Source organism: Acanthisitta chloris, unplaced genomic scaffold, assembly GCF_000695815.1.
Source record: "Acanthisitta chloris isolate BGI_N310 unplaced genomic scaffold, ASM69581v1 scaffold6198, whole genome shotgun sequence".
NCBI classification, from domain to species: Eukaryota; Metazoa; Chordata; class Aves; order Passeriformes; family Acanthisittidae; genus Acanthisitta; species Acanthisitta chloris.
The window spans coordinates 73832-87927 of NW_008687519.1; the positions used below are offsets into that span (position 1 = coordinate 73832).

The 14096-nt window shown below is 42.0% G+C and overlaps 1 protein-coding gene across 1 annotated transcript in view; it reads right to left on the reverse strand.

Moving 5' to 3' along the window:
- Positions 1 to 2274: 2274 nt before the first annotated feature.
- The window catches only part of KREMEN1 (kringle containing transmembrane protein 1), a gene marked incomplete at its 5' end in the record, with an annotated part of 15727 nt that continues 3905 nt past the window's right edge, over positions 2275 to 14096 (reverse strand). The window contains 7 exons of the mRNA XM_009080625.1: positions 2275 to 2437; positions 3326 to 3410; positions 4168 to 4326; positions 4889 to 5221; positions 8467 to 8620; positions 9046 to 9170; positions 13684 to 13775. Of these exons, the coding sequence (XP_009078873.1) occupies positions 2275 to 2437; positions 3326 to 3410; positions 4168 to 4326; positions 4889 to 5221; positions 8467 to 8620; positions 9046 to 9170; positions 13684 to 13775 (1111 nt within the window). The remainder of the gene's footprint in view (positions 2438 to 3325; positions 3411 to 4167; positions 4327 to 4888; positions 5222 to 8466; positions 8621 to 9045; positions 9171 to 13683; positions 13776 to 14096) is intronic.

Here is a 14096-nt window from a genome sequence, read left to right on the forward strand (position 1 = left end):
TTTATAGTGACATGAAATTCTTCACTGAGGAAAAGAAGCTTAACAGTTCTGTGTCTTTTCCTTCTGCAGCAGACAGAAATCAGTGTCCCTGATGGTTTTTCAGCCTAGCAGCATTAGCTAAGTGCTTTGTGACTGCCCCTGTGACTCTGTATGTTTAAGTGCTCAAGAACATTTGCTAAGGCAAGCAAAGAAAACTTCATCACTTTGTGATGAGCACCATGTGCTCACAACAACTCTTAATCACCATACACTGGTGCTAGATCCTGATCCTAGATCCTGGATCACATTAAGCACTAAGCACCCTAAGCATGTTAGGAAACAACCTTTGTTTTGCTACAAACCTCTGACTCCTCTTTCTCTACACACCATGGTGCAAAACCAGACTCTTTAAAAGGCCTTTTCAGAATTTTCCTTGGACCTGAAACAGAGAATGTGTTTTGGTCCAACGTGACACACAAGAGTACCAGTGCATTTTTTTACAGCTTGTCCTTTCTTGATCTTAGCTAATGCTGTAATTATATTTTCCTGTATTCCTTCCAGCAGCTAATGCAAGAAAGTACTAGATGTTCCCATGATATTCCTTTTTCATGTAAACAATTCCATAATTGCTGGCTCAGTAAAGTCTGTGTTGTTAGCTGTCTCTGGCACTCATCTGCAGTGCACAAATGGAGCTGGACTGAATTCAGCTCAGGTAAAATACATCTGCAATGGCAAGTAAGGCACAATATTTCACTGCTGAATCCTATTTTTTCAAGGAAACCTGTAGCCCTCATGAAGGGGAAGGAGTTACATGCTAAAAAACATAATGGCAGATACTACAATGAATTCAAACTCAATGATAATTTTCTTCCTTTTCTTAGTTTCGTTCTACAGATGCACTGAAAGTTCTCTGACTGCAGCTCTGGTATACATAGACATTGGGGTATGTTTAAACTTCACCAGAGTTACTGTAGGTTAATGGTTCTCAGGGAACTTCCTCCAGCTTAATTTGAGGAGCTGCTTACTCAGCAAACTGCCAGTCAATTTATCTGACTTGTGCACTGACAGTTTTTCCTCAGTATCTTGCTGGTCTGAACTTGCTGAGGCTGAAAGTCTCACCTGGTGGTGGGATGAGCAGTCTGAGTAGTGTGGCTCTAGCAAAGAGAAGAAATAGTTGATGCTGTCTATTGCAATCAAAGGGAAATTATTTCACAGGTCAGATCCACACTGACTTTTTTAAGTTCTTTGGCAATTGAGGGCACTTATCTTTAAAATTCAGCTCAGTTCCAATTTTACAGACAAGGAGACACTTTTTCTGCTCACAAGTATCAAGGCAACTGTTAGGTGTGTGCTCAGCTGCACAGTCTGGCATGGGGGAGTGGCTGATTGTCTACAACTCAGTGAATAGTTTAGGCTGCTGAGATTAGCATCTGTAGCTTCAGAGTAAAAATCCGTGTGAGCCTCAGTGCTTAAAACTCAGTAGATTTACAGTATCTTTGGACAATCCCTTAAGAAGCCCTAAGCTTACAGCCAAACCTCAGGCTCCAGCACAAGATTTTTAAAGGATCACTGTGAATATGAACACAAGTACCATAAACATCAGTGAATGATGGGTCAGCTAGAAAAGTGAAAAGCCTTCATTGCTCGTTCAGGCTTCGACGTGCCCTTGCTCCAGCACGTGCATATCTGCAGCTGAAACCTGCTGGAGTCCCTCCTGATGTGATCAGATTTTTGTTTGTGCATCTGTGCTGGTAGAAACACTGCAGACACAGCAGAGCACTGAGTAACCAGGCTGACTTTTTTTTGAGTCTTTGACTCCCATTTTACTGTTTGGTACCATTTTGATGTGTTTACATCAAGTCCAATAAGCTCTGGTCGCTGTGGAAGCTGAACAGGATATCAGGACCTACCTCTGTCTTCAGGGATTGAAACAGTCTGATAAAATACAGCAGTACAGGGAAGTGAGACAAGAATTCCTCAACCTGCAGATACTCATTTTGGCAGGAGCACAGGACGTTTTGAATGTGACAAGTTTTCACATGTAGCTTAAGTGCAATGGTTTAAAGGCAGTAATTAAGAGCACTACAAATCTGGTAAGCACCAGATACTTCAGAACTCATTGCTGCAATTCAATCCGTTGTCACCAGTACACCCAAGAGAACAGCAGAGAGGCAAAGTCACTCAAAGGTCTTTGGAAATGGGACGTTTTGGAAGACAGTTAGGAGGAAAAAAAGAGGATTAATCCCAAGTCACCTGGATTTTAAGAAGATTGGTTCTTGTGAAATCCAACACACTTCAGTTTCCCACCAGTGGGTTGCAATCGTCTTGTTGACTTCGAAGCTTTTTCTTGAAGATGGATATGGATGTGGATGGCTGGTAAAATATACTCCAGATCTCACCAGCAGTGGAAACATCACTGGAATCTTCTGTTTCAGTTGCAGGTGGGATCTGATGGGATCTAGGAAACAAGTGTTAATTCACTCCCACGTGTTAAGGTGCTTGGAAAGATGTTGCTACTAGTACTGTTTGCAGCTTCCACTACATCTCTGACACCTTTTCCTTCTCTCTGCTGCACCATGTGTCAGTGTTTGGAGAGTTCCTTGGCCAAATGAGGAGTTGATATTCTGTTGCCAGAACAGTTGCTACCCCAGTGACAGCAGTGACACTAAGCTAAGGACTCTGAACAGCCTCTGCTACTGATTGGTGATAACATTAGTTAGTACTCTTGAATTTCCTTGTATATTTAAGTGTGTTCATAACATCTGAATACAACATCCAACACTTTGATATGCTGATACCTCACCCATCATTTCACTCAATGATCATCCATCTAGAAGAAACAAAACCTACTTGGTATAAGTGTAGAGAAATCTAATAACAACATTGTGTTGTTCTGAGTAGGCAAAAAAATATTCTGGTTAAGTGTTAAACTATAACACAGATTTTCATTTTTGTGCATCTTTTTGAACCATTTTCAATCTTCCAGAAAAATAAAGTATTAACTAGCCTATATTTAACTTGTTTTTCCCAGTTCCCCAATCTGGGATAAGGTTCTGATTTTTGTCCTGCAGTTTACCATATTCTGACCTCACCAATCTAGACACCTGACTACATTTTCCTCTTTCCTTTTTATTCCTTAACATACAAATCTTCTCATATTCTAGCAGCAAACACTATCCTAACAGACTGGAAAGGTTAAAAATGTGTTTATTTAGTAACTTTTGTAGGGATACAAATAACTTGGCTTTGAATATGGCCAGTCTAATATGAGAAGGCAGAGAAACATATCAGGTTTGGTACAGAGTGAGCACTTAGCTCTTCAGGGAGAGTTTTGCTTCACACTCACCTCATGGTAACGTGGAGAAATATCTTTGCTATTATGGCTGTGACACTCAGGATGAGCAGTGCTGTGAGACTGTATATTGTCCACTCTGGAACAGAGAGAGGGGAGAGGGGGAGCTCTCAGGACTCATTTACTTACAGTTTTGAAAGTCAGAATATTGCACAACCTTCTGCTGCTTTACTCCAAACTGTCATTTGAAGGTGCCTTAAACCTACAAGTATTTTCTGCAGAGTGGCAGAAACTGTACAACTTTTGGTCAGAACTGGTTTTCCCCTTGCTGGATTGCTCCCTATAGAATTGGAAGCTGGCAAAACTCAAAGCGTATACCAGGAAAATGATCTAGGAAAGGAATCAAAACTCTTGCAGAAGAAAATTTACAAGCAGACTAGAATATGTGCTACCAGTAGTAACTCTTACAAGTTGTCTAGCCCTCTCTGTATGATTCAGGAAGCTTTTGTTGACTGGGCTGACTGGGATGTCTCCAGCTTTCAAGCTCTCCTAGACTCTACAAAAGTTTGCTCTTTTTTCAGCAACTTGTGCCACTCTGTGGTATGCACTGGTCACTGACTCTGATTCTAGTGAGGAGGCTGCTCTGACTCAGATCTTAGCTTGATGTGCTTGATGCTCAAGGACTCACCACCCTCACACTACTTCTGCTTTATGCTCAGAACTGAGTTTTGACATGTAATGAGAGAAGCAGAGTGCTAATTAGACTCAGTGAAAACTCATCTATTCATAAGGTGCACAGTGGATCAGATAACGTGGAGGAGGCAAAGGCAACAGTGACTCCAAGTTGTGCCTTGGCAAAATGTTTTTACTGTATGAACATTTGATTGTCATATTACCAGGCATGGAGCTACTGGGATGACTTGGGCTGGTTGTGATGACATAAAGTATCTTTGATGACCGAGCTGCATTGATGCTGAGATTTGCTTGTTCATTTTTCCTCTCTGAAAGGCTGTGATTCATTGGAATCCTGTTTTGATGCACATTGTCCTTCACAGCTGGAAACACAAAAGTATGATTACCAGAACAGTTTCTTACCAGGTGTAACTGGACTTTATTTTGTGCTTGTAAACAGATGTGCTGTTCTCTGGTTTACTTAGAGAACTCCAGTAATCAAATGTCCAGAAAAATCCTGTACTTCACCACGTTTGGGTTCTCAGATTTTTTCTGGAGGCTAATTGTTCATCATAGTAGTAGGGTACAACTCAAAGACTAAACTGTTTTCTCATGATGACTTGACTTTCAATCAGAGCAGAACAGACGTTGGAAGGAGCCAAGATGAACCAAATGCAGAAGGACTATCTGCTTTGACAGGCAGATAGGTACAGGATTGAGGTTCTGGAAATCTGAATTTTCCTGTTTATGCCATAGCTGACTGGAGTGTTCCAGACTGAGAGAAATTTTGGCAAAGCTCGTACTCACTGAGCAGTGGCAAGAAGACAGATGAAACACCTGCTAGGTGAGAGTTAAGATATTTGCTCTTTTGCTGCCACTTCAGAAATCTCCTGTGTGAATCACATGCTTCATTGAAGGGTAGAAACAGCAAAGTTAGCCTCTTACCTCTATATCTGATAGCAAATCCCTGGGCTTGATTGATGTCATCTGAGAAAAAGTACAAAATGACAAAATCCAAAGAGATGTTAAAGGTGTGGGGAGGTCGATTCTTGCCATTAAAACGAGCTAGGACATGATAGGTATAGCCATCCAGCAATTCCACCATATCTGTGGCATCTTTGATTTCAAAAAGGGCAAAGCTGAAGTGGATTTGAGATGCTCCTGGAACTTGTATGGTCCAGTAACAGACTTTGCCTGTGCCGTATGTGTCAGGAAAATCTGGGGAATAGATCACAGCTGTAGCAGAAGTGTAATTCCCTCCACAGGCACCAATAAGGGCTGTGAAAATGAGAGGGGGTGGGGGGAGAAAGAGGTTATACATTAATTATGCACAGCTTTAGCATCCTGTAGATTCTAACACTTAAATGTGACTGGAAGGCACAGACTTGCTACCCCAGCAGGACACAATGTCTCTGAGACTGCTACCCTTTGCCTCCTCCCACAGCACTGGCAGCTGCAGCTACTGCTTTGCATTGCTTGGGGCACACACATAGTCTCATCACTCTGAGACCTGGGCATCAGTCGTGACTGCTGCAACTATCCTTTGCCCTTGGATGTAACCCTGTACCTTCTGCTCCCTCTCTGCAGGAGCAGGATGAAAGGTAAATGATGCAGGGGCTTGTACTCCATCCCTATCAGCCAGGCAGGCAAGTGGATTAGTGGCTAGAAACTCTCACTGTTCAATTACTGACATTTGTTCGCAGCTGTATCAAACTGAGAAAACAAATCTCCACAGAACAGGTGAATTACTGACATTTGTTCCCAGCTGTATCAAAGTGAGAAAACAAATCTCCACAGAACAGGTGAGGCTGGAAGGGACCCTGAGGAGTGTCTAGGCAAATCCCCCTGCTCAAAGCAGGAGACAGTGTCTCGTTGCATTTTAAGTCTCCAGGGACATAGACTCTGCAGCCTCTCTGGGCTCTCACCATACAAAAGGGTTTTCCTTGTGTTTAAATGGGTTTTCCCATTCTGTGCCTATTGCCTCCTGTCTGTTCAGCAACCAGCACTGAGGAGAGGCTAGTTCCATCTCCACATGCTCCATCAGGTAATGATAGAGACTGAAAAGGTTCCCCCTGGGCCTTTTATCACAGCTAAAGAACCCAAGATCTCTCAGCCTCTCCTTGTGTGAATCACCTCTGTGGCCATTTGTATCTGCTTTTCAAGCATCCTCTGTTGCTCTTGTCCAACTAATATTTGACCTTACTTTCACTAAGTAACATGAAAAAGATCCTGTTACAAAGCCTAAAGAAAACATTTTAGATTTCTTGCTGCCTTTTATATCAAAAACAAGTACATGCCCAGTAAACTGTTATATTCCTTGACAACAATCCAGATTCCCAGTGCAAACTTAATTACCAGTGGATCCAGAGAGCAACTCAAACCCCAACCAACTGAAGTGCATATCCATAGACACATATACCATTTGAAAAGCTATTTATGCATGAATATGTATTTATACCTCTAGACCCTAAAGACACATATCCTTCAGAACAATGTCTTTTATGACAAAGCTGTTTGGATCAGTTATCATTCCTCATATCCTAGGCTGAAGGACTGAAGAATTGAAGTAGAATTATTATTTTTAAAAGCTTAATTAAAGCCCTGTAACTGAGGCCTGTGAGAATGGAAATCAAGAAGTGTTTTGAAGCATCTCAGTTTTCACAGAGGGCTAAGAAAAAGGTTTATTAGATACAAATTAAAAGTGAGATCGTGGAACAAGAAGCAGCATATGTCTGCCAGAAAAACATGTGAAAATGTTTCTCTCTCTGGCCTGATCACAGCTCTGACAAACCTCATACTTCAGTGCTGCACTGTGAAAGACCTTACAGAGGAACTGAAAGAACAAGAACAGAAAGAATGTGAAAGGCCCCACAGAGGTACCAAGGGCCACAGGGGAACTTGTATTTGGCACTTACTCCATGCTGACAGAGCTGGTGATTTAATTGGATGGAATTGTTTGACTAGGTAGAATTGATATAATTGAAATTTGTCATCGAAATACAAAAGTTCTTTGCAAATGGTTTATAGGTATTGTGACATTTGCCTGTGCTGTTTGTAATTACTGAATCACAAGATGTTACTCCAACCAGCAATAAGAACTAAGAATGCCAATGACTAGTGCTCCACAGATGCCTAGCAAAGCCCAGCACTGCCCCAGATGGAATGGGAGTGCTTTCCCTTCTCATTTCCTTCTAGAGCTGGCAGAGTTCTCTGTTGTGGCTCTGAGTGTTACCACATTAGGCTGAGACAGGAACAGACAAACACAGGGTTAGTGGGGTGAGGAGTGTGTGTGTGATTGGGGTGAAGGGTCTGGGGATATGACATCATCTGAGCAAAGAAACCAGGTGAGCAGGTATTGCTCATCAGCAAAAGAAAAGAGGTGACAACTACTAGGATGACCTCTCTTACCTGCTGTAACTTTCTGGCAAACTTTGCTGTTTACCAGGAAAGACAGTGCAGGTCCCAGGGTAACACAGTGCTAAGCACTCGGTCACTCTGGAAAGTGAAAGCTACAAAGGAAGCCTTTACCCCCCCCCCAGGATTTAGTAGGCCAAGAGCAGAAGGAAACAGAGGATGCTGCAAGGTGAAGCTATGTGCTATCTCAGCATTGAAAGTAACATGCAACTCTGCTGCATCTTTTCATCTCTCGGGGAGAATTTGCAGTTGAGCAGAGTGACTAATTTCTGTCTCACTGAAATGTCTTTGTGTCTTACTGAGAACCAGAGTTTTAAACTATGGGAAGTTTGTGTGCTCAGAAGGTGGAATAGGATGCCACTTTTAGTTGCAGAAAGTTTATAACTCAAGAGGTAACTCCTACATCACAGGCAGCTGAGATCTGAAAAGCAGCAATATATTGGTACACAGTGATCCCAGGACTCCCTCCCAGCTGTCCTGGGAGCCTGTAGTGCAGCCAGACAGCTGGGGACTCATCCTGTCTACCTGTGGAGTCAAGCAACTGGCACTCACTGGTATGTACACTGAACAGAAGAGCAGAAAGGAGGTTTTCTGTGCATCAGGCATTATGAAATCAGCCATGGTCATAATAGCAGCCTAACCTGATTGTCCTTTTGTGGTACACTTCTCTGTCTCAGTCCTACTACAGTGCTTTGCATCACGTTAACTGCATCATAGCAAACCTCATTGTACTTGTTCAAAATGAGAGAAGTTGGTGTAGATTCAAGTTTTCTTCAAGGTGTCTCATTTGTGTATTTACTCTCTAGTAAGATCAGTTCTTAAGGAGCCTTTCTGTGATGTGTTGTTTCTGATAGCTTAGTACCACTCATGAAGAGGTGAGAGACAATCTCTGGAGCATGACCAGACATCTTTTCTTGGAACACATATTTCACATCCTTAACAAATGAGAATTCCATGCAGAAATGGAAAGCAGCTTTGTTTTACATTGAATTTAGGTGTTTTGCTCTTTTGTGTGCAACAGTGCTCATTGTTTTTAGAGCCTTTTCCCTAATTTGCTGAACATTTGAGGCCTTTCCTTTGGGAAAACCCAAGCCTGCTTCAATACTCACTGTCAAAGAGAATGACTCTGCCATCCCCACCGCAGGGCTGAGTGTGGTCTCCGAAGCAAACGCTGTTGCATTCTGTACTGGCTGCCTCCCCATATCTCCAGTAGTCAGGATTATTTCCACAGAAACAAGCATAACCTGATTCCATGCCTGCAAACTTTGACAAGAAAGATGTATAAGGAAGGGAGGGATAAGATTTGAAGGAGTGACAGCAGGAGGTTGTATGAGCATGAAAGTTGGCTGCAGAACGTGTGTTTTGGAGAAGGATGATTAGTCAGAGGAACCACCATGAAGTGTTGTTGTTTGTGCTGTCAGGATGCTACTTAAGGCTAGGGAGAAAGATAGAGTGGAGAGCAGTTGGGGCACCCTGTCACTCCTAACAAACATATTTCCTCCTGGCATCACTCATTAGCCATCCAGATTGCTCTGGATACAGAGAGAGGACCAGATCTCCTGGAGTGGAAGTGAGACCTTAGTCCTCCTAAAGGTTAGAAAACATAAAGGGGGGAAAGGGAGGAGAAATATGGCAGAGAGCCAGCTTTGTCTTTGAAAACATTGTGTAAATGGATGTCAAAGAATCACCTTAAATTGTTGACTTCGGCAGGAACTGATGCATGTTTGGATGGTGAGTTTATTGGAGGTTTCACTGGTGCCAGTCAGAGGTGGTGGCTCTCCATGGTCCTTGTAACACCCCAGATTCCCTGGCACTGGCAAGAGTAACAGACAACAGTCATTCTAGAGAGGAGCTTGTAAACATCCCAGACACAGACCCCTTCATGCACTCCCTGGTTACTAAGCAGCTCTCTGAACCTTCTGGTCTTGATTTCACAGTATGGGAAACATTACTCTATGCTAGATCCTTTGATACTTTCCAAACATGCCCAGGGATAAATGATGGGGCTAAAGAGTATCCTAACTCCTTAGCAATGCACCTGCAACACTCTCCAGTCAGCTGCAGTAAAATGGACAAGACAAAAACCTGGTTCATTTCTCCTGACAGAGACAAAGAGGCAATGAAATGTGTTCAGGAGGTTTGTGGGGTTTTTGACTATGAGCATGCATGTTCTAACAACACAAATTCAACTCTGGGATTTCTGTCTGATCTTCAAAACAACAGCATTCTGGAAGTTTTCAAAACAGGCTCTTTGAGGAAGGGACCCTAAACCATTTTAGGAAGGCATTTGGCAAGTTTTATGGGAGGAACTATAGACTTCCAGAGGGGAATTTCCTAACAGTTAAACCTTGAATCCTGATACGAGTTTGAAGTATTGTACAAAGAGATTTAAAATGAGCAATACTACTTTAAAAAAAGTCCATTTGCATTAATACAATGTTTCAAGGCTCCTTGGTCATTATGGGAGATCAGAAGGAGTTTTCCCCCCTCAGTGCATAATTTGTCTCTGTTTTTGTTTTGTTTTGGTTTTGCACTTTTCATCTGAGCACTGGAATTTAGCCATGACCACCCCACAGAGAGGATGTGCAGTAAAATACAGTGCTGTGCTAACAGCCTGAAATTATCCCTTGCCTACTTGTCATATCTGCTCACATGCTGGAAATGAAATCTAGCACCAGCTCTGGTAGGACCAGTTTTATCCCTGTGCCAGACAAGGATTCCCCTTTGCCCACCTAACTGCCACACAAGTGTGACACGTGATGCCATCAGAGCTCTGTGAGGGTTTTATTGATTCATTCACTTGTTATTTCAGTGCCCAAACTTACTGTGAATAATGACATAATGTTGCTTCAAATATTGTCCGTAAATTAATTTTGGTTTCTACAAATGATACAGTTTAAATCCTAAATACTTGCACGGAGTCCTGGCTTTGATCTGCCCTGCAGCAACGTGCACAGAAGAGCTGAGACTTCAAGTCACAGCCTGATTTAACATACCTTTGGAAAGCCCCATTTGCAGCCCCACCCCAGCTGAGCACAGCTGGGCAGATAACTCTCCCAGAGCTTTTTTTTAGTACTATGCATAATTTCACTGCCCTGAAAAGCTTCCCAGTTAACCAACCTAGCTCATTTTCCAAAGAGACCTGAGATTTCCTTTTTCATTTTCCTACAGTAGCTTTATTGGTGAGACCCTTCAATCTTGTCTCCAGAAGATCAGTACCTCAATATGTTCCATACTAAGAAACCTGAGGAATTTGAAAACTTGTTAAAGTTTGTAACTAAATCAAGCATCCATCCTGAAACCAATTAATCTCTTTGGGGTCTCAGCAGTGTTTGAATTTTCTTTGCTCTTAATATTTAGCCTACTAAAGAAACCTGACAAAAATGAGGCAGGCAGTGTTCTGTGTTAGTGTTCACCTGCTGGATCTATTTGTGCTTCAAGTTCACCTCTTTTGCACAAGCATAACATTTTTCTTCTAAGCAGTATCTGACATAATGAGGCCCTGGAAAATTCACAGCTCTTGTGTTTTACAGTTAAGGTACATGTATTAAAACATGTAATTCATCATTCTGAGCTCAAAACCCATGTTCAAGCTGTGTCCATCTGTCTTTAAGCAGCCCCCTCATTTTTTGCACTGGTAGGATGCACCAGAACAGTCTCCAATTGCCTGAGCTCTCTTTGCTCTTGTGTTAAAATGTAGGCAGGTCAGTCTCCCAGAATGAGCCATACAGCTCTGAATAACTTCTTGGCTCTGTCACCTAACACTTCAGTGATGTCTCAGTCAAATGTATGACATGACACACACACTGCAAATATGATTCTAGTACTGAAATCTGCTTATGGGAAGAGAGTCATGTGGCTCATTAACCATGGCCATGCAATCAAATGGGAGAGCAAGTCTTTCTTTTTACATTTTGGGAGGGTAAGTTGTTATTTCCTTTGAATTCAAACTTAACCTCATTAACGAGGAGACACAAAAAAAAAGTCAGGACTAGCTGCAACATTGCAAACAAACCATCTGAAGCATTCAGCTGTGAATTCCCCATGTGAGACGCACATGTTCTCGCAGGACTCCGAGCTGCCTCTTGCCTTTGATTCTGTTTATGTCCATTCCAGTCTGCTTAGCAGACGAACATTAAGGAGAAGAGAGGAAGAAAAGGAAAGCCTGAACTCCTACTGGGCTAACTACCAGTGTCTTCTGTGATTATGCTCATCCATCTTCATCTAACCTTGCTAAATTCTGTGCAGCGTGTTTACACACGCAGAGTGCCACAACACACTTCTGACTCAGACACTGAGTGTTACATGTAAATATTAGGGGATGGGACACAATATAATCATGTGGAATCAGCATCAGAATGAAAACTTCTGAACTGCAGAGTCCTATTGTTACAGTGAATCACTGCATGCAAATCTCTCCAGGCAATCAAGATGCTTCATGTTGTTGGCATCGCAGTGGTGTTATGTGGGCACAGTTAATAGGGAGCTTCTCTTACTTCTCTTTTCTAGTAGTGAATATGATGATGGAAGAGAAGCTTATACAAGAATTTTTTTCCCATATCTAATAGGAATTCTTTACACAACTGCTTTCTTGCACCATCCCAAAACTCACTTTTGTTTTGTGTACTTCACGGGACAGTTTTGATGCTCCTGTGATTTAGCATCATGCTGAATAAAAGATTTTTTTACTCACATGGCTTCAGAAACCATGAGGTTTGTATTAGGGCTTGGATGGGCTCACAATGTACAGTTTGCTCGAAATTGCTGCAATTCCTTTTCCTAGTATCCAGTTTCAGTGCAGTGCTTGGAGCAGCTGTTACTGGTCAAAAGGACATTTTGTAAATGTAAGTCTGGATTATCTGTGCAAGTAAGTGTCCAAGTTTAAATCCTCTGCTCCCCACCACAGAGAAAATGAGTGAGGCTGGTTTGAAAAGGATCCTTTGTGTGCAACAAATGGAGTGGAGAGAATTCGCCTTTCAGCTTTTTTCCTGGTGCCATATCCAGATAATTTGTTAACATCTGTGGTCTTTAAAGAACATGCAAAGTCTTTCATTTTAGACCTAGATAAATTTCTTAATTAGGAGGGTCAGGTTTCCTAAATCAGACCTGGTATAGTAGAAAACTAAGAGGGAGATGTTCTCTGAACAATGAATGTCAGAGTGTCAAAGGATTTCGTGCCATTTAATTTACACTCCTTAATCTGTGTTTAAGTCCAGGTAAAAGTCATCTGACTTGAGGTCACACTTCCATGTTTGTTTGCCTGTCCTGAAGATGTGACTCACTCACTCACAGACATTAAGAAAAAAAAAGAAAACCATGAACAAAGTAAAAAAAAAAAAATCACTTTTGATTCATTTTTCTTGGGTTTTGTTTCCTTAACTTCAACTAAGAAACTTCTTCCAACTGAAAGTGATCCAACTTAAGGGCTCTGAGGCTTAACAGTGTACACCTCACTCATCCCTTGGGGAGAGAGAGCACTGGCACAGGAGGAGATAGGAAAGCAAGTGAAGGCATTAATGATTAGCCTTAATAAAAGGTGGAGCTGTAGCTGCTCGTTAGCATGCACAACTGGAATCTCTTTTTAATCCTTAGGCATATTTAAAAGACTGTGATTCCTAGGAGTTTATCCTGGAGCACTCAGGAAAGAACAGTTTGGAACATAGTGACACAAATTATGACATTTTGGATCAGGTGAAAAATGTAATACATTAATAGTATTAAATAGTGGAAGGAAACTTTGGGTGAGCAGTTTGTGAATAATCTGACTGGCAAAAAGAGTCAAGCAAAGTGCAGGTTGTGGTTTCACAGCAATGCTAAATGTCTGCACCTGCCAGAGACAGAATTCCCAGATCCCAAACAAACAGACACCTTTTCCCTGTGTCCTCTCCTGCTGCCTTTTCTTTCTTCCAAGCAATTCTGTGTATGATGCACTGTACACATTAAACTGATGCTACTCATTTCACAAGCTAATTGCACAGGATGGACACAAATATACCTGGGAAAAGTGTTCCCATTCATTTTTCTCTCTAGATTTTGGTAAATTAATGCTATCTTTCCATGGATTCCCAGAACTAGCAGCAGTTTTGCACGATTCTCTGTCACACAGTGTTGTAATTCTGAGAGAAGATGAAGAGGGTCCCAAAGGAGGAACGAGTCAGTAAGTTGGTCACTGACTCCCAAATCCTGTGTGAAATATTGCTCGGTCTGTCAATGAGTATTAGCTGATTTGCCTTGTGCTGGTTTCTGTGTGAGAGAATCCCTGCCCACTGCTGTGTATCTGCCAATCAGCAGAGGTGTAGGCCTAAAGAACTGAGTGCTGCTCTTACTTCGGCAGGATGGAATCTCACAGTACTTCCAGTATATTCCATCCTCGTGTTCCGCAATGTAGCACCAGGGGCTGACATCTCCATCAGGGTTTCTGAAAGAGAAAGACAGGGAATGAAAAGTCTTCTTTTTTTTTTTTTTCCCCAAAACCACATAGAAATCTAGCTTAATAAGCTTCAATGACATCACAGTTTTTGCTCTAATACCTCCTGTTGGACTTCTATACCAACAAAAATGCAGAAGTGCTCAGGAAGTTCAGGTAACTTTGGTTATTACAGTACACATAGAATCATAGAATTTAGGGGTTGGAATGGCCCTTAGAGATCATCCAGCCCCAACTCCCTGCCCTGGGCAGGGACACCTCCTCACTAGATCAGGATGCTCAAGGCTCATCCAGCCTGGATTGAACACTGCC